We start from the raw sequence: 21,233 nt of genomic DNA, 5'->3' as shown, positions 1-21,233 counted from the left end.
GCTGTACATACTGTACATACCCTACATTGTTTTCAACATTTCTAGGAGTACCCCTTGTAAATCACTTCCTTTGTAATGTATGTAAAAGTCCCAGTCTCCCTCAGCTGCCGCTCTTAATGAAGCTGATCCAAACTTGAAATCAATCTGGTATAGTTAGATGTTGAACTCCATACGCACTGCAGCGCTATGTCCTTCCTCAAATATGAAAACCAAATCTGTACACAATAATCAAGGTGAGGCCTCACTAAATTCCTTTATAACATGAACGCCACCTCCTTCGAAGCAAAACTATCCCCCTGTGAAAACAACCCAAAATCCTCCCATGTCCACAACAATCCCAGGATCACTTCACTCGTTGCCATCGAACTTGCATCCTAGCTTGGTATCATCTGCAAATTTTGAAATTCTGCTCCACATGGCATACTCTCAAAATCTGTGACACGAATTGCAAACAACCATGGTCTGAGTTACTGATCCTTGCGGTACCCCTACTACTTACAACTTTCCAGTCTAACATATTCTCCCTCCACAAATACTCTTTGATTCCTATCGCTAAGCCAGTTCTCAATCCAGTTTGCAACTCGACAACTATTCCAGTAACAAGCCCTGACCTGAACGAAAAGCCTTTGGCGTGGTACCTTATCAAATGCCCTCTGGAGGTCGATGTATACTGCATCAACTGCAGTCCCTTCATCTATCCAAGCTGTGTTTTATATCCCATACATCAACTTTTAACAGAAGCCTGGCCGACACCATGTTGTGGCCACTCATCCTGAGATGCTCACTCACTTCTACCTTCTCCATCATATCCACTAACATTGTTTCTCCCTTCCCCAAGTAAGCTTATTTACAAACTTGTTTAAGTAACAATCCTGGAGTTTCTCTTGAAATTCCTCCAGAAAATTGAAATTCACCATCATCATTCCTTATCCCTTCCACTTGTCTTTTAAAATTATTGGTCTTGCCCTGAAGGGGATCCGAGACTATTGCAGTGCCGCTATCCGTCTGTGTGTCTTCATCCATTTTTGTTCAAGGATGGTTTTCTCTGCAACCGCTCGTCCGATTGATGCGAAACTTTAAACATAAGAGGGACTCTCCATGGAAAATACATTAATGCTAAGTTTGATGACGCAGGTCACATGGTATGGCAGAAAAATAATACATGGAAATAATTTTCTCAAAATGCTCAACGAAACAAATTGAAACTTCGCATAATATGTCATCAACTCTCCATGGGGTATGTGGGATGATAATGATGACGTCGTCGGAGAAGTGGTATTCCAGCCATAATTGGCTGATCTGGTATTCCAGCCAGAAATCCTTATCGAAAATAATTGAAACTTCTTGTACCTGATGTACCTGATGTGAGTGAATGATAAAATTTATGATGTTCATACATAAACTGATGCCAAGAAACTGTGACATAATAGGGGGCATGGATGGTACGGGTGTATGGGCCATAATAGCGTGTTCAGTTCATGATTGTATTTTTGTTCAGAAAGAACGCGCGAGGCAAGATGATGCGCTCCACAAGTGCTGTTCTCGTTCTCTAAATTTCCGATGGTACTGTTCACTCATTGCAGGATCCCTATAGCAGTATCCAATGGGTGTACCTCACTATAGTAAGATATATCAATATATCCTAACCTCAACCACCATTGCATCCTCAACCTCAATTCTTTGTCGATTATTATCTTCCCTTCCGAATGACACACTATTACAAGTGCAGATGAAAATCGTAAGTCGTCTCTTCTCCCCCCCCCCAACTACTCACGGGGGTGGGGGTTCTTGTGCCCTTGACCTGACCCTATGTACCACCAATACATATGCAAAATTTGGTGGAGATCGGCCCAGTCCTGTTTTTGTTTTTCTCTGATTTTCAGACGTATACATACGTAGATGCATACATTCGCCTTATCACCTCCACCACTGAAGGTGGAGGAGGTTATGTTTTCACCCCTTTCTGTCTGTTTGTCTGTCTGCCTGTCTGTTTGTGTTCAGGATATCCCAAAAAGTTGTGAACGGATCCGGATGAAATTTTGTGGACAGGTTTGGAGTGTCACAAGGACGAACTGATTCGATTTTGGTGAAGATCTGGATCTGACTACTAGAATTTTTAAGTGATTATTCACCGTTGAGAGAAGGGGCCAAAAATGATATATAGCGCGATATCTCGAAAAGTTGAAGACGGATTCGGATGAAACTTGGTGGACACGTTGGGTGTGTGACAACGAAGAATTGATTCGATTTCGGTGAAGATCTGAATCTGGATATGAGAATTGTTAATTTTTTTTAAATTGATTCTTCACCATTGAGAGATTTGGCCAAAAACGATATAGTACTGTATAGCATGATATTTCAAAAATGTGTTGGGCTCGATATGTTCTCGTGGATCAGGCATTACGTGAGGCGCATAGGGCTGCCAAGGCAGTTTCATTTTGATTAAAGAGTACAATCCTGATGGGTTGCCACTCTGACACAGCAGACTTGATTGGCTTATTACCCCAGTAAGCTGGTACTCATTTTGCCGACCTTGGAAGGATGACAGGCTGAGTCACCCCACCTGGTGTTATTTCCATGGCCTGACATCATTCCTTATCCCTTCCACTTGTCTTTTAAAATTATTGGTCTTGCCCTGAAGGGGATCCGAGACTATTGCAGTGCCGCTATCCGTCTGGGGTCTTCATCTATTTTTGTTAAAGAATGGTTTTCTCTGCAACCGCTCGTCCGATTGATGCGAAACTTTAAACATAAGAGGGACTCTCCATGGAAAATACATTAATGCTAAGTTTGATGATGCAGGTCACATGGTCTGTCTCTGTCTCTGTCTCTCTCTCTCTCTCATTCTCTCTCTCTCTCTCTCTCTCTCTCTCTCTCTCTCTCTCCCTCTCATCCTCTCATCCTCTCATCCTCTCTCTCTCATCCTCTCTCTCTCTCTCTCATCCTCTCTCTCTCACACTCTCACACTCTCACACTCTCACCCTCTCTCACATTGAGTTTTGGAAAATCTTTAGTCTCATTAAAAATTGAATTGGAAATGAATCCTCATCAACAAACAACAATACGAGTCATTCGGAACCTGGGAAGCGTAAGAAGCGAGTAGCACACAGGTTTCAGCTGAACAAAATATTTCATCCTTTGTTATGGATTCAAGCATCTGGAGGAAGAAAAACTTCTGGGTGATGTCCATGATGAGTTCTTCGTTGACATCTTCTGGGAAGAGACGAACTCGCAGGTTGAGTATCACAGTGCTCCGAATGTTCGTCTGGCTGGAAATCTGGGAATTATTTTGGCAGAAACAACAATCACTAGTCAATCATGCTTTTTTCCTGAAAAGGACAAACATGCATATAGGAATACATATATGCATTCACATCAGAGTACGACAGTGTAAAACGTGAGTAAAGCAAATTTATCAATGTTACACCTGAAGACGACGAGGAACAACAAGGAAACTTGATGCAGGAGGAGGCCATTCGGCCCATCATGCCTGCGCCACACCAACACCAGACCAAATAAATCCATCAAAGTGACGTAATTTTGTTGGGGGAATGAGGAAAGGAGTGGGAAATGAAACGATGTCGCATGCCCAGGGATCTCTCAAAGATGCCAAAATAAAAATGGCGAAATATATTTCATTTAAGTACTTTGCTGTATTTAAATAAATTTTAAAAACTGTGTGTGTGTGGTTGTATTGTGTTGTGGGCTTTTGGGAGGGGGTTGGAAAGAAGGCAGTTCTTTGGTGAGAAATATACAACAACAACAACAACAACAACCATACACTATCCCTTGATGACAACTTCACAGACATGACACTCTGTACACATGCACACAATCATGCACACTCTTACAATTCTGCTAACTACCTTTCCAGGGAGACCATTCCATGCATTAACTACTCTCTGAGTAAAAGTACCCTACGTTCCTACCAACTTAACTCTCCTCTTCCTTACTCTCAGGCTATGGCCCCTGGTCCTATCACTGTCTACTCTGTTGAAAAATTCATCTGCACTTATTTTATCTCCAGCTTTCATTATCTTAAACATCTCTATCATATCTCCTCGTAACCTCCTCCTTTCTCCCTGTCTCTTTCAGCCGCTCATCATAGCTGAGTTGAGCTAGGTCCGGAATCAATGTGGTAGCCCTGTGCTGAACCCTCTCTATGGCATCTATGTCCTTCCTGAATTGTGATGACCAAAACTGCACAATATTCTAGATGTAGCCCTCACTAAATTCCTGTACAATGTTAACACCACCTCTATTGATTTATAAATGATCCCCCTCCGAATACAACCTTTAACCCAATTTGCTCTACCTGTAACTGCCTGGCACTGTGCTGCCTGCTTACCTCCCATATCTATTACCACCCCCAGATCCTTCTCCTGGGTGACACGCTCCAAAATGACCCCTTGCATCCTGTAATCTCTATTTTCATTGTTCTTTCCCATTCCCAACACCTTACACTCGCTCAGGTTAAATTCCATCTGCCAATCATTTGCCCACTCTATGCAAGTATCAATACTTTCCTGAATCTGATCACCACCCCCTCTGCTATCCACCTTACCTCCAAGCTTTGCGTCATCTGCAAATTTGGAAAGCTTACTCGATGTAAATACTGAATAGTCATGGTCTGAGTACTGATTCCTGAGGTACCCCACTACTTACATCCTCCCAACAAGACATCCTCCCACCCACAGCCACTCCTTGCTTCCTATCACTAAGCCAGTTTGCAATCCAATTAGCTACCTGACCAACCACTCCACAAGCCCTCACTTTGGCTAACAACCTCCGATGTGGTACCTTATCAAATGCCTTCTTAAAGTCGAGATATACGATGTCCACTGCCTTTTCCTCATCCACCCAATCAGAAACTGCTTCATAGAACTCCAAAAGATTTGTGAGACAGGAACTACCTTTGGTACACCCATGCGGACTACCTTTAATTAGTTTGTATTTGTTTAAATGGTTCCTCATCTGGTCCTTAATTAATGTCTCCAACAACTTCCCCACAACTGAAGTCAAACTAACAGGTCTATAGTTTCCCAATTCTTCTCTGGATCCTTTCTTAAACATCGGTGTTACATTTGCTACTCTCCAATCCTCCAGTACCTGTCCTGACTCCAGTGAGCAATTGAAAATATCCGTTACCATCTCGCTTACCTGCTCAGCCACCTCCCTCAATACGCTCGGTTGCATATTATCTGGACCCGGAATCTTATCTTCTCTTAGATTACCAAGCTGTTCCTTTACTTCCTCCACTCCAACCTGGATCTTCTGTAAAAGCCCTTCCTCACCTCCTTGATAGATACTCTCAGCTATTGGCAATTCTCCTGACTGTTCTTGTGTAAACGTTGAAGCAAAATACCTGTTTAATAAGCCTGCCATCTCACTTTCATCACTCACCACTCTCCCGGTGATGTTTCTCAATGGACCCACACTGGTCCTAACATGTTCTTTTCCCCTGATATATTTAAAGAAAGCCTTGCTATTATGTTTAATATTCTTAGCCATGTCCTTCTCATACTCTCTTTTGGCTTGCCGAGTTATTTTCTTCACTTGCCTCTGTTTACTCCAGTCCTCTTATTTTATACTTAAGCCTGATGTTCGCCCAGTGGTTAGGGTGGCTGGCTCAGAGTCTTAAGGTCCTGAGTTCGAGCCCTTTTTACCACTGAATTAACACCAGGTGCGGTTGACTCAGCCGATCATCCTTCCAAGGTCGGTGAAATGAGGACCATTGTACTGGTATAGGGGCACAGCATCAGTGGCACAGTCATGCCCAAACAAAATGATAGCAACCCAGCAGCCAAGCTGCCATACGCAAGAAGAAGATTTTATAACTAATAAATGCCTTCTGCTTCTCCTTAATAGTGTTCCTTATCTCACTACTCAACCACCCTGGCCTCTTTCCGCTTCTCGTTTTACACCTCATTGGAATGTACCAACTCTGCACTCCACACATTTGCTCCTTGAAGGTTTCCCATTTCTCTGATGCTGATTGTCCTATTGTAAGGCTCTCCAAATCTACATCACCTAACTCTCTCCTCATACTCTCAAGGTTTGCCTTCCTGAAATCGAATAGCCTTACTCGACTATCCTGAACCCTAACCCTTAACAGAATCTTTGCACACACAATGTTATGGTCACTTGCTCCGAAATGCTCCCCTACCTCCACCTCCTCCACCATATTGGGATTGTTACTTAAAAGGAGGTCTAACACTGGACTCCCCCTCGTGGGTTTATCTAGAAACTGGGTTAAAAAACAATCCTGGACTAAATCTAGGAAATCCTCATCTGCTCTGCCCTTTCCCTGTTCCTCCACCCAATCTATCCCTGGCAAGTTAAAATCCCCCACAACCAATCCTCTTCCCTTACCAGATGCCTTTCTCAATTCTTCATGTACTCCTCCTTCCTTCTCTTCCTCATCCTTCACACCTGGAGCCCTATAAAAGGATCCTACCAGTCTCTTACTGTTTTTACAATCTCTAATATCTTCCCATACAGAATCCTCCATTTTAATTTCCTCCTTAACCCTCTAGAGCCCCAGGGGTCGATTTTTTTTGTTCACCCAGAACATTTCGTGGGCTCTAGAGGGTTAACATCAGTCTTTTCTCGCACTACAACACTGCCTTTCCACCCTGACCACCCAGATTGCCTGCACTCGCTGCACCCTCAAGGCTGCCTTCACTTGATGCACCCTCACCAAAGCTTGCACTCGCTACAACCTGACCACTGCCTGTACTCGCCGCACCTTCACCACTGCCTTCTCTTCAGCAAACTCACTCCACAACCATAACCAACCTTTCTCTACAAATTCCTCACATTCTACTTCCTGCTGCAAAGTATCTATCCGTTCTTTCAACTGACTAATAATTATCCTCAAGTGGGCTATTTCCTCACACTTGCACATAACAATGGGTACCCTCTGTATCCACTGTCCCTGATATGGCCCACATTAAGCATTTATCACACCTTTTTTTAATCCTCTTCCCTTCTCCTTATGTACCTCTTACCTCGCTCTCCATCACCCTTTTTCCCCACCATATCCCCAAGACCGCAACTGACTTAACTGCTAGACTTGGAGCACCAAACGCAGTAGGCCTCGCCCTGCCTCTTCCAATAAAACGAATACAAATACCCACTAATCTTCTCCCAACACAGCTGCAACCTTTATCGACACAAAATACACAACTAACACAAATCACAACAACACAAAAAGCACTTATCTTAACACATGAGCTTACAAAACCTCGTACCTAACACCTGACACAAATCTGGCACAGGAACAAAAAAGGCCTTTGCAACTTTTGAATAAGAACACCCTGCCAAATAACATTGGAAGAGCCATTTTATTATACGGTAAGTACCGACGTCAGGGATGTCTATCGTCATCATTGAGGGTTTTTAAGTCATTCAGTCAATTCCTCGAAAAAGCAGAACGACTCACAGCCTAAACGGGTCTTTGTCCATAGATCAATGGAGTGGTGCTATTTCCCCAAGAGTAGGCACTCCATCATCATCACATCAATTTTCATGGATTCTGTTAAATCTAATGTTCAATATTATAGGTATCTCACGACGATGAGGCTGAAACACAAGGCCCGACACTCACATGGCGGAGAGCTTGGGAGCCTTTGTTTTGTTTGGGGTTTTCTTGTTTTTTTTTTTAACACCGAGATCCTCTGATTTTGCTCTCTCTGCTCTTGCAGGCCTCTGACCCTTCCCAGCTCCTCCTGGATGCACAACTTCTTCCAGTGACCTCCTTCTGGCTCAATTCCCAAAATCCACATTACTGCCCACCTCTGTTCGTTTATTCCACCTTTATCGGGTTTGTGGATTACCTCCAGAGTTCCAGGCATGCTTCATCCACCATTACTACCCCAGATTTGTTTGTTTTTTTTCTTTCTCTCAACAAGAACGAGGCTCATGAAAGCATTTTCTCTTGCTCATTAACCCTAACCCTTTTACTTGCAGGTTACTGTTTCCTCCCCTTCTCTCCTGTCCATTCATTATCTTAATTGATGTGTCCAAGCTGTGGCCCCACTGCTCCACTGTCATTACAATGCCTTTTACATGACATTGTCATTACAAAAAGCATATAGTAACGAAAGATTTTTTTATATGTATAATTGAGGATATTTTGCATTGACAAATCATGCAAAGGTTGGAAGAACTATTCGGGTCGAGATTTGGCAGAGTATGTATCACATGACCTTTCCTTTTGACATTTTTTTTTGTTTTACGAGTTCACCCATACCACTCCCTCCGGGAGAGACAGGGTCATGTTGTTATTTTCTGTGAGGTATATAGATTAGAGTAGATCTAGTCTCGTGGTTGTTATCTTCTGTGGGGTATATAGATTATAGTAGATCTAGTCTCGGGTTCACTCTTCTGTGGTCGACGTAATAAGCAGAGAATGCCTCAAGGATGTCGGGATTCCTCCAGATTTCCTTCAGTTTAGTGTTAAACAGCAGTAATGTGACTGTTTAAAAAAGGTAATCGTACTTGTTTGTAGTTTGTAGTATTTTAAAAAAAAACTTCTGGTGGGCCTCTTATTGACCCTATGCACAAAGCGAATGACGTCACAGCGGAAGGTGAGGCTCCGCCATATTGAGTGGAAAAACATCATGGCTACCAGTCACGTGTCACGCGTCACGCGAACTTCTGGGCTATTTCCACGGATTAGATGATATTTCTAAGAAGAGGTAGTGCGAAAAACTGAAGCCGTGCGGTCTTAGTGAAGATCCTTGTATTATTTCAAAGGATAAATGAACAACAGAAAGGAAATTTTTGCCTCAAATCGTTTTCCCTGACATCTATGTTTACCTCGTTGAAACGCCGAGTCCTCACACTCAAGCCAGCCTGAAAAGCCTTCACAAGTATGGACGCTTACTCGTATTACGTCGCCGGGTTTGTTAGTGACATAATCTCGACGAAAGCTGACAAGGACTGTATTATCGTGAGGTAAAGGTAAGCCTGTTTTCCTTCATTCCACTATTATTGTATTGGTTGTTGCTTGTTTTGTTCAGCAACCAGCGTCACTTTTTTTAACCTGACTGCTGCCACAAGTTAATTTCAAGTGAATCCTCATACACTATTATCATTATCATTTCCTTGTCCTACATTATATTTTTTACATGACAAACATCCGGTGTAATGCCACGCTGCTGTGGATACTTCCAAGTGATAGTTTTTTTTAATGTAATATGGAATAGGCAAAGCCAAGAAGCGAACGTAGAATTCTTCTTACATTCGATGCTGCAATTTCCGGTTACTTCGGCCTGGATTCGGGATCAGCGATCAAATAATGTAAATCACGATTAAAAATTAGTTTTTGATGATGCGGGAGACTTCTTTATTATAAAATTAGGGAGATTTAAAACTGCAAGAGTATTTACTCTGTAGTTTTGTTCTTAATTTTTAGTCATCAAGGTGTGATTGGGTATACTATAGATCAAATTAATTAGTTGTGCATTTTTATAACCGGGATAACACGACTGCATATTACCTCAACATTACCTTCACAACAACTACACCGCCTAGAACAGGATCTCATCTGAAAAAATAAATATTACCTCAACATTATACCTCAACATTACCTTCACAACAACAACTACACTGCCTAGAACAGGATCTCATCTGAAAAAATAAATATTACCTCAACATTACCTTCACAACAGCAACTACACTGCCTCGAACAGGATTTCATCTGAAAAAATAAATATTACCTCAACATTACCTTCACAACAACAACTACACCGCCTAGAACAGGATCTCATCTGAAAAAATAAATATTACCTCAACATTACCTTCACAACAACAACTACACCGCCTCGAACAGGATTTCATCTGAAAAAATAAATATTACCTCAACATTATACCTCAACATTACCTTCACAACAACAACTACACCGCCGAGAACAGGATCTCATCTGAAAAAAAAAATTCCTCAACATTACCTTCACAACGACAACTACACCGCCTAGAACAGGATCTCATCTAAAAAAAATAAATATTACCTCAACATTATACCTCAACATTACCTTCACAACAACAACAACTACACCGCCGAGAACAGGATCTCATCTGAAAAAAAAAATTCCTCAACATTACCTTCACAACGACAACTACACCGCCGAGAACAGGATCTCATCTAAAAAAATAAATACTAGAAGGGAACGTAGAATTCTTCTTACATTCGCTTCTGACTTTACCTATAACTTGTTCACAACTGTATATGCAATTTCCGGTTACTTCGGCCTGGATTTGGGATCAGCGATCAAATAATGTAAATCACGATTAAAAATTAGTTTTTGATGATGCGGGAGATATCTTTATTAAAATCAGTGGAGGAAATATACACCATGTCTGATATTTGGGTCTTTCATGTCTCCGAAGATGCCTTTATCTCCCGCCATGCATAATTCCCCATGACAAAAACCGGAAGCAAAAAAAAAAAACCGAGGCAATAGGGTCATAGCCAATGACACGGATTCCAAATTGCCAGGGTATTGTGTTGTTATTGTTGTTTCCTATTCTCTCATGTGCACGCATTAAGTATGAAGCTCACAACGTTCGCTATTATACATATCGATGTGACTTTCTGCAGTGAAACAACTCAGAACTGCGTGTTAGACAGCTGTTAGAAAGGCGATCTAGCCTATCTCATTCTGTCAATAAAACAAGGGATATAATGCATTTTAATGATACAAATCAGACAGTATTTTGTGACCACCAGCTATTTAATACCAACTACTGAAATAACATCTCAGAAATTAGTTACATACCGGAGACAAAATGAAGGCTACACAACCAGTCATGTTCGCCAGGTCGCCATTTTTCTCTTCTCAGAACCGATATCCAAAGATTTTGTTGGTCTACTTTGGGAAAGCGGTAAAACTGCACTCCAGAGCCTTTAGTGTATTGCTGAGTAGTTCCCGGGGCACAACAACTCTTACCCATTTGCAGAAAAAAAAATCGCTTGCTTGGAAATAACGGTGTAATTGAAGTGGAGACTATCGGTTGTTATGGGCGCGGTATACTTTCTTACCACTCAATATGGCGGAGCTGCCACAGTCACGTGACCGGTGACTGCATCTGAATAAGGCCTATTCATACTCATCTTCAATCCCCACAAAATGCCATGATAAGCTATTTATACACGTTAACAGGCATTTGTTCAAGGAGGAAAACCCCCTTGGGGAGAGAGGATATCTTGTTCCAAGCATGCACCACGTTCTTCTGATGCATACCTTTATTTGGGTGGTGTATAGCAAACTGACAGCACTGTGTATGCAAAAAAAAAGTATAAAAAAACCCGGGTTACGTACAGGAAGCAAAAACACACCTTCTGCTTATAATTCAAAACACCTCACTGTCCTGGAAAACGTGGGGACAGGAATACTGTGGTGTAAATGGTGGAGACTTGTAATACTCTCACCCACCTGGAGGCGGCGCTACACAATACACATTTACATAGAGAATTTGCATTCACCCCCCCCCCCCAGGACCACGGGCTTAGATAAAAACACCCTGATACATTAATTGGGGTCATGCTGATCCTATGTAGCAAGTCTGGATGTAATTGGCCAAGAACTGTGGGAGTAGTGCAACAAACACACACATACACATACACATACAACACCAGTCCATATCAAAAGAGACACAAGGTGTCCCTCCCTTTACATGGGGTGGTTTCTCTGGATGCAACTTTAACACAGGGACTGAAAATTCGTTTCTCGGCTTCTACTGGACGAAATTGGCTGCAAATTTCAGAAATAATCCTTTGAACGTTGAGGTGATGTGTTCCAAATTTCAGCAACGTCCATTCCAACATTGTTGAGTTTTTTTAACGACGAACCTCGAAATTCACGTCGGTGTCATCCTTCCAATGTCAGCAAAATGAGTACCAGCTTAGTTCGAGTAAACAGGGGGCACTGCATCACCAGCACAGCCGCAGTCCCAGCAATAATGCAAACAGCAGCCATAGGATGGATACGAAACATAATGATGTGTGTGCGTCAGTGGCTGCTCTCTCCACATGTGGGGCTTCAGGAAATGGAACAGAGTCCTCCCAGGTCTCACCGTATCCACTTTCGTGTGTGCGCGTGTGCACATGCCCATATGCATGTATGTATTGTATGTGTCTGAGTGTCTGCATGCTAAAGATCTCCTTACCCTCGTGTTGGTTGGGATTGGGGGTTGGGGGGGGGTCTAATGATCGCCTCACCCTCCTGTTGGAGGGGGGCATGCTAAAGTTACAATGCTCTACCCATATGCAATGTTTTGACAAATTTGTTGACAAATTGCTCCTCTTACCGCTAATCTTCCCCAGGGAAAGTCTCATTTCTTGGACTATGTCATGAATTGCAAATAATTCCTCGGACGTAATCCATAACTTTGTATTCATTGTCATCCTCTGTGTTGTGTTGAGTTGTGGGCACCTGTCATTTTGATGGGATTTTCCCCTTGTAATACTACAAATCAAGCCTGATGTTGGCTTCACGGTTGAGCTATTTTGAGTTTGAGCCCATGTCAAGGCCGTTTAATTAATACCAGGTGGGGTTGACTCAGCCTGTCATCCTTCCGAAGTCGGCAAAATGAGTTCCAGCTTACTGGGATGATTGAGCCATTCGAGTATCCTCCGTCGGAGTGACGACCCGTCCAGGATTGTTCCCAATAGCCCAGGAGAGTGCTTTGACAACATCGACGCTGTGTACAGAGTATGGTCCCAATGGATGGATGGATAGGACACAATGAACTAAATTTCGTCAACTTTATATTATTTTTGAGAAATATGACAATTGTTTCTTTTCTCTTAATATTATTCCATCAATAGTGAAGATGTGCTCGGATTTGATTGATTAAGTGACTGTGCTGTTGGTCTGGGAGCATATACCGGATTCATTTTGTATATGGAGAGAGAGAGAGAGAGAGAGGAGATCACGGTTTGTGATCAAAGGAACAAGTAACGAGAAAGAAGAAATGTTGTGGTTGCGGTGTTGAGACTGGAGAATACAGTACGACGCACCTTTTTGTCCAGCTGAATCCAAACAGGCTGATTTAAGCTTGGGTCATGATATTGCAGTCCGAAATACCAAGACTCACGCAGACCGATCGTATGAACTACCTGGATATGGAAAGTGCAGGACAATAGGGAACATGAAGGGTTTGTTCATTCAAAAGAAAGCGCCTTGAAAGCTGCATGGGGAATATTATGTGTACCGAAAATGAAAACTCTTGAAAGATTGTTTAAGTGACAGGCATAAGAACATTTTACAAGTGACAGGATGATCAGTGAGTGAATGCTGTTCGGTTTAGTGACCATTGAGTGGCATGAATTTTGGGAAGCATGACAGTGAGTTGATGTGCACACGTTCCTGAAGGTCATGAGAGTGTCTCTTAGTTTTGTAGAGAGAGTGATTAGAGGAGTTTATTTGGGGTTTTTTGTATACCTTGTTGAGGCTCGTATGAGAGCTAACATACAATGCACAGCAAGGGGGGCATGAGACAAGAGGGGTGGGAGTGGGAAGGATAAAACAGTGGGGAACAGAGACATTTGGAGATCTGTCGAAGGGAGAGGGATGGGGCGAGGACCACGGGGTAAACAAGATGGACATTACAGGGACTTTCAGGAAGGAAAGCAGGGAATTTAAAGGAGGTGGGTTTGGGGTGGATTTATAGGGGATGATAAGAGGTGGTGGTGAACAGCTGTTTTGAAGGACTGGAGGGAAGAATGTGATTGAACAGAGTGTGGGAGTTTATTCCAAAGGTGGAGAAAAAAGAGGAATGAAAGATTGAAGATGAGCAGTGATTCGTGATTTGGGTAGTTTTACCAGAAGGGGGTTGTTGGTGGGGAAATGGATCAGTTTCTTATTCAGGAGGAAAACTTGCCTGCTCAAACAGGATTCTGGCTCGTGATCCCGAATTGAAGGTATAGTCCAGTTCTACTTCACTCGTCTTGACTCGAATGTTCAACTGTAGCACACAAGCATGGCGTATCGTACGCATGCGATGCCGCCCGATTTTCTTTCATTCTGCTTGATTATCATATACATGGTGTCTTTCACCGAATCCATCCTTACCATTAGCTTTTTATGAGTTTACATTTTCATTTTCTGTTTTGTACATTTTATTCATCGATGCATTGAGCACATAAATGAAAGGGAAAAAAACAAACCCTAGTAATGTTATGTAGTTGGCACTGCGTGGCAATGACAGTGTTTGCTGATTAATAGGGCCTTCTGTTGCCTTATTGCCAGCCACACCTGAACACAAACTTGAACTTTGTACTTTTGTTCACTTGTACTATGGTAACATAATCTCTTCTTTGTTATGTTGCACCCAACCAAGCACAAGCCAAGAAAAAGCGATTTTGGGTGGAGGAGAAGGGGGGGGGGGAAAGCAATGTGAGAGAAACAATTGTAATGAAGAGGCAGGTGATGATTCGAACAGGTAACCGAAGAGCTGTGACATTTTTGTAGCTTTTGTGAATCTGGATTACGAGTTATGAACTTTACTCTCATAGATGTTTCACATGATTTTAGTTACGAAGACGTAACTACCAATTTGTATTAGACATGTTTTGTCATCGTTGTACTTTGCAGAATAACTTCATGATTATCCCTCTAAAGAGTATTTAAGATATGTTTTATCATAAACATACAAACAGAGGGAAAAAGTGGATTGATTATCTAAAATGACATTTTTCGGAACGCCTTACCAACTTCGGCATATTTTTCACGATGGAAAAGCTGAAATCCTGTTGAAGGACGAAAACAATATTTCACATGAAAATCGAGAATGCCATGAAACATGAGAACATTCTTCTGTAATTTATGAAATATTTATCATAAAACGATGATGCAAACTTCAATCAATGAATAAAGTCGTTGTGCAGAGAAATTCAATACTCACCTGCGCAAGAGAATTCCCACGGTATTTACCATGGATGTGTTTACCGAAACTTTACCATAAATCTTCCAACCTTTCGGGATTGCAATGAACTTGCCAATGAGCCTCAGAGTTAGCGGTAGTCTTCCGTTTCACAAGATTTCTCGGAGACACGCCTTAGGGTGTGGAGTCTGGAACAAATGGGGGTGGGATTGAGCACCTGCTGGGGCAAAGGTGAGGTTGGCAGTGTGACCACTCCTCATTTTCATCAATGCCAAGGTGAGCCAATGAAAAAAGCCAAGAATTCACAAGGTTTCGGAAAAGCGATGATAATAGAAAACCTATACGCCAAGAAAACATATAGAAAACCAAGACGCCAAGGTGAACAACGAATAGCCAAGATCTTGTGAAAAAAACCAAGGAGTGGTCACACTGAGGGTTGGGGTGAGGAGCAAAGAGTAAGGAGAGAGGAAGAAGATGATAAAGGGTGGAGAGAGAAAAGAGATATATCTGTTAGTTGATCAGCCGGTACCCTGGAATAAAGTTGATGGTATTTTTTTGGTAAAAAGTGGTCAAACTTGCAAAAAAAAAAAAAGTAAAGCATTACCATGCATGGTGCAAGGTTTCACATTGATCCTGGTTGACATTGTGGCGTTTGACCCCCACGGTCAAATGTTGAGTCAAGTTGCAATTTTCTTCAAAACTGATGTATCTGTATGCTTTCAAAAACCAAACAGATCGAGACAATATATTCACCGATTGAGTTATGGTTCTGTAAAGATTGGAAAATAATAGGAAATTGTGAATAAAATTCTGAAGAAAAATGCAAATATCTCTTAAACTGCTTAACTCACAAAATACTGCACTGACCAACTGGTTAGTCCGAAGCTTTGTGATGCATAAAATAAATACTTTAGAAGCTTAAATCAATACGAATTATTACATAAAATGATTCTACGAGCTGTTGTTTAAAATCTCTTAAAATATTGACCACGGATGAACTTGTTGATTTTACTGACACTGTCTACCCGAGCCGTAACCCACCCAGGCATAATTTATCAATTTGACCTCATTTCTGCACTGACTTCCATCAAACCAATCCTCTACTTTGATCCATGATGGAGTGTGAAATGTTGGCTTAACCCGTGTTCCAATCGGCAATAGTGCAACATCAACATCATGCAGCGCCTCAATTATATTGTTTTGGCAGTCATGTCGGCCAATCAGTCGAGACGCACTGAGCTGGATCACGGGCCGAATCGCACCTTTACTGAGCTCAATTTGGTTAGTCTGAGGTCGGCTGGATTCCCCCTCTAACCGAACCACTCAAAATGGCGACTTGGAGCAGTTTGTCATGTGCGATGGGGAAGGGATTTGGACTTGAATGCTAATCATCTCGCCAAATCTGTCCTTTATTGGACTGAATAGCCTGTAAGGCTTTTCGATCATGGTGACTCGATAAACTCAAATGAGACCCACTTCATTAATGTGTGTATTCAAACAAGAGGGGAGGGTGAACAGGGAATAAGCAAACATTTTATGTACAAATTTATTCACTGATGCTGAAATACTCACCCCGGGTTTCGTACGGATGGAAGAGACTTAATAAACTAATCCTTAATGTGCCCTCAAGCACACCACAGTAGTTGTACCAGGAGAAAAACGAGACAGAAGTACCACCTATTAGGGTGGTCCAGAAAAAATAATGAACACATTTCCTCTCTCCACAAGGCTATTTTTATGCCTTTATATATAACTAAAGAGCACACAATTTTTCTTCAAGAAAACAATATTTAGGGGTCACCCCATTTTATTCCGAAATCAGGGGTCCCACATATGATATGATATGATATGATACAAATGTTTGTAACGTAACAATTTATGATTGTACTGCTGCGTTAGTAGTCCATGAGCCAGATGAAAAGTGGGTATCAAGTGACTGAATAAACGCCATTCTGATTTTTGGGTAGCTTGACATCTCAGATGTCAGAAAATGTCAAGCGGACATTTCATTTCAGTAGCTTCATACCCCTACGGCGTCCATTTTCAAAGATGGCCACCATTCCCTCCGATGAAACTGGGAAAGATAACTAAAATGTAATAACTCATCATTGGAATGGATTAAAACCTTTTATTTGGGATCATTTTGCTCGAAGTTACATACAAATTCCTCTCATGTGTAATGAAAGTGGTTTCTTCAAGTCATTTTCTGTAAAAAAATGACAAATATGTCCGAAAAATGAGGTATTTTGGCCTAGTTTTCGTGAAACATTCTTGAAAATACTTATAACGACCCATGAATTGAAAGCTTGACCAAAAGTCCACTTTAGTGTGAAGTTAGCATCTATCTTGATTCTAGAAAGTTGGTTATAATGCTTCAGGAAGGCCTGTGGCTTCTCAAATCACTAATCACCATCATCGTCGCTGTCATCTACATCTTGCGTGAAATCATCTTCATCCTCATCCTCTTTCCAATTAGCACACTCCTGTAACTTGCAAGCCGGTGTGCACAATAAACCATTGTCTATGCATGAACATGTGCCTTTCTTGCACGCTCGGGAGCAATCACAAGACAACAAAGACAGGACAACATCTAGTGCAGGTCGGATGGTAAGCCATTGAATTGCTGCATCCCCTTCAGTGACGGTCCAACCATGTCCATCAGTTGGCTTTGGAACATCCGGCTTGTTCTCCAGACTTTGTCTCCAGAGACAAAGAAAAGGGAGTCGTGACTTCCCTGGGCGCGTCGTCCCCTCCTCTCACGACCATCGGCGTGGTCGCGCCTGGCCCCGACTCCTCTCGTGGTCTGCGAGCTCGTGCCGCGCCTCCCGTCCGTGCCTCCGTGGACAGGCCGCCCGTCAAACCGCGAGCACAGGACCAGAACGAGCCAAGACCCAGCCTCCACAGCTGCCAGAGCAGACGAGTGCAGAGGAAGAGGAAGAGCCAGCGAGGAAGAAGGAACGCGAAGCCAGGACCAGGACGAGAGAAGAGGGAGTGAGATTCACGAGGAAGAGAAGGAAAAAGAAGCAGCCCCAGAAGACGCGAACCCTCCTCGTCCGTTCCTTTTATAGCGCGGAGCCCCGCCCTTCGCTCCGCCCCGTTTCTCGGCTCCACCTTTCTTCGAGGCGTTTCCAGACAGCTCTCGAAGGGGGGCGTGCCCCCACTCCGACCGCCTCATGCCGTGCATCCAACAATCGGGAGCGAGTTGCCCCACCCCTCCCCTTCACACCCAACGAGGTTGCGGGGAATCAGGCGGGAGCATCAGGCGGGGAAAAATGGCGGGAAAACCCCACAGGCGTTGTTGGTTTTTTTTCCTCCCGTGGAGATCGTGACCGCACCGTGCTCGTTGAATGGCGAGTGGCGAAGATGTGGTGGTGTAGTTGTGGAAGGTGGCGTCGTGTAGTAAATGGCGTGATCGTTGAGATGTTGGTTGTGGCGATGTTCGTTGTTGTCTTTGCACCAAATTAATAATAGCCAAAGAAAAACAACTAACTGAAGGATCGCAGCCCGAATGGATTACATAAATTCCCTCTATACAACGGGTTTGGGCTAACTACACATGGACTTATCGATATATCTCTCCTGAGGACCCTTTATGGTGTAATGTGAATTTCCACAACCGTAACACTACCTCTCCCCTTTTTACAGACTCGTCCCGAGTCGTCAAATTCTTGTGTACCATCATGTGTAGTTCTCCCCCAGTACGTTTTACCTTCAGATCCCTGAGTGCGACATTCAGTGTATTCGTGTCCCCAAAATAAATAACCTACGGGCTGAGTAACTAACTAAACAAACCCACTCATACGGACGACTTAAATAAAATTGCCGGCACGAACACATACATGTCGGGGGCGCACTCATATTTACAGTACATCTAAACACCATACAAAATTTACACTAAACCATGGCCCAGGATCAATGAACACTGCAGGCAGAAAAAGGCAAAAGAAAACCGGTGCACGGGCCGCCACCGCAGGCCCGTGTTGTAGCTGCCAACAGGACAGTCCTTGCAAACTGCGCGACGATCCTGGCGTACACGGCAATGAACAAGGGGGGAGAAAATGCAAAACAGAACGGGGCTGGTGAACGTGGGCAGTGGGCATGGATGGCAAAAGTAGGCAGGCAAGGCATGACAAGGCCGCTGTAGCAAACACAGCCGGCAGTGAAGTTGACCGGCACAGGCCTTGAAGCACAGCTGCAGACGATGAAGTGGCCGGCACAGGCCTTGCAGCAAAAACAGCCGGCAGACGGTCGACCGGCACAGGCCTTGCAGTAACACAGCCAGCCGATGAAGTTGGCCAGCCTTTGCCTTTCAGTGGAGGGAGTGCGGTGGTGCTGGCCACTCAGAAGGCGGGCTCGGACCTACCTACCCGTCTTCCTCCCAACCTATCTCCTTTGCCTGTCTCTGTCCATACCCACCCCCTTAATTTGTTCAAACCCAATTTAGCCCCAACTTATTTTTTTGTTGTTTTTATTTTTATTTCTATACCTCCCACTATAAATCGTCCCCAAACCCCCTTTACTCTCTTTGTTCGGTTAACCTATCCTGTCATCTCGCCTACTCCCAACCCCAACGTTCCCTTCCCAGAGGGGAATAAGGGAGAGCTAGCGTCCTGCGTCGAGGCCCAATGAAGCCTCCGGATGGCCTCCTCGGACTTCAGCGATCTAACCCAAAGTGGGGCCAGCGGCCCACAACGAGAGCGAAAGGATGGATGGTGCGGAGGGGTACACTTCCTATCTACTCTATCCATTTAACTTTTGAACTACCCCAGGGCTTTCAACAAGCGCCTCTCGCTTAATCTATTGGTTCCAACAACCCAGATTCCCGTCGCCTGTATCGACGTCCTTGCAAATTTCGGGCCTCGCCCCTCAATCTTCTTCCGTGCCCTCTCATGGCTGGGACGCGTGGCTCCCTTGGCAGGCACTACCCTCTGCCGATTCTCCAGCTATGACACCCCCGGGCACTACACTGCCTCCGAGCCTACCAGCTCCCAAAACACCGGGGAGTGCCCTCCATGGCAACTCCCCTGAAACGCTCACGAGGCAGGCTGGCGCCCCGGGCCCCTTCCCTGGGTGCCCGTGCCCAATGCACTGCCCACGCGGCTAATGGCGCCCCAGGCCCCCGCATCATGCGGGCGCACCCGTGCCCACTACATAATCCCGGCCCCCCATGGGCCCTTGGCCTACCACGGCCGACTAGCCCGGTGCCCGGGGTACCCACTCAGCGATGCTCACCTTTCACAGCCACACTCCCAGCCCGTCAACAGGGCTCCTGCACCCCTCCAAATAGGTATCGAGCCTACACTCCCACCAACAGCAAAACGACCTCCATTTTTCAATTTCGCTAACCCACTAACTCACTCTACACTGACCCCCGGGGTCCCTTGGGCGGGAATCACTCCTCCCCCCAATCACTCATCGCACCATGCATTCCACAATCACTCCATTCACTCAGGCCTGCTGGCCTCACTCACTCAACATGTACAGTTTCCCTCCACACTTCTCAACTCACATCGCTGAATTCTGCCATCCTTCTCACTAAATCCCCTCAACTAACTCGTGCTCCCACGTCGTCCCTTAAACTACAGCACGTTCCTTTTATTCTACGTTGCTAAGCTACATCCTCTCTACACATCCAAAGTCTGTCTTTGTCCTCAAATCCAAAAATCAATTTTCCCAACCTAAATCTCACTTCAATCCCTCAAACTAATCCATTCCACGGGCCCCATGAGGACTTACCCCTGCCCCATGAAGCCGGTCTAGCTAAGCTAACCCTTCCCCCTAACTAGTTTCATTCCTGTGCCCGGGCAGGGGGGTCTTCCACCCCATGCCCTGGAATCCTGTTCACCCGAAGCGAGGCTTGCTTTTTTTTTCACATGCGCAGCACCAGCGCGGCAACTCGCAACCTGCGCTCTTTGCCCGTGACGTCATGGCAGCTGTTCGCATCCCTCGTCCCTCTTGGACGGTACCATCCAGCAGGGATTCACCCTCCTGCCGGATTCCAACCCTACACGCAGCCATGACGTCACCCGGCGCATCAAAAAAAAACAAGCCCCGCATCTCGAGGGGTTCCCCACGCGAACACATGTGCTCTGCCCATTGGAGCTTAACACAAGCTCGCGTGGAGAACCCGTCCGGTCCAAACCGTATCCTGCCTTACCTTTGTCCGTCCGCGGGATCGGCAACATCCACTGCTGGCGCTTCCGGACCGAGTTTCACTCCCGCAAGCGCTCACGTGGCGGCCTCGTGCGTACCACAGCACGAACCTCACGCTCCCCACTGGGTAAACCCGGCGCGGTCCCCAATACATCTACGGCCACTACTCGGCTTTTATCCCTCTGTCG

General features: G+C 44.3%; 1 protein-coding gene across 1 annotated transcript in view; it reads right to left on the bottom strand.

The window, feature by feature from the left end:
- The window catches only part of LOC147023751 (radixin-like), a 30,257-nt gene extending 14,990 nt beyond the window's left edge, over positions 1-15,267 (bottom strand). The window contains exons 1-5 of the mRNA XM_085890405.1: positions 14,914-15,267; positions 14,720-14,758; positions 13,891-13,974; positions 13,028-13,126; positions 3,080-3,277 (exon numbers count right to left, since the gene is read on the bottom strand). Coding sequence (XP_085746531.1) covers positions 3,080-3,277; positions 13,028-13,126; positions 13,891-13,974; positions 14,720-14,731 — 393 coding nt within the window. The 5' untranslated portion in view covers positions 14,732-14,758; positions 14,914-15,267. The remainder of the gene's footprint in view (positions 1-3,079; positions 3,278-13,027; positions 13,127-13,890; positions 13,975-14,719; positions 14,759-14,913) is intronic.
- Positions 15,268-21,233: the final 5,966 nt, after the last annotated feature.

This window comes from Eptatretus burgeri, chromosome 7, assembly GCF_056783735.1.
Source record: "Eptatretus burgeri isolate ZD-2024b chromosome 7, Ebu_testis_v1, whole genome shotgun sequence".
Lineage (NCBI taxonomy): Eukaryota > Metazoa > Chordata > Myxini > Myxiniformes > Myxinidae > Eptatretus > Eptatretus burgeri.
The sequence above is the reverse complement of the archived record's forward strand: the minus strand, read 5'-3'. Positions and strand labels throughout refer to the sequence as shown.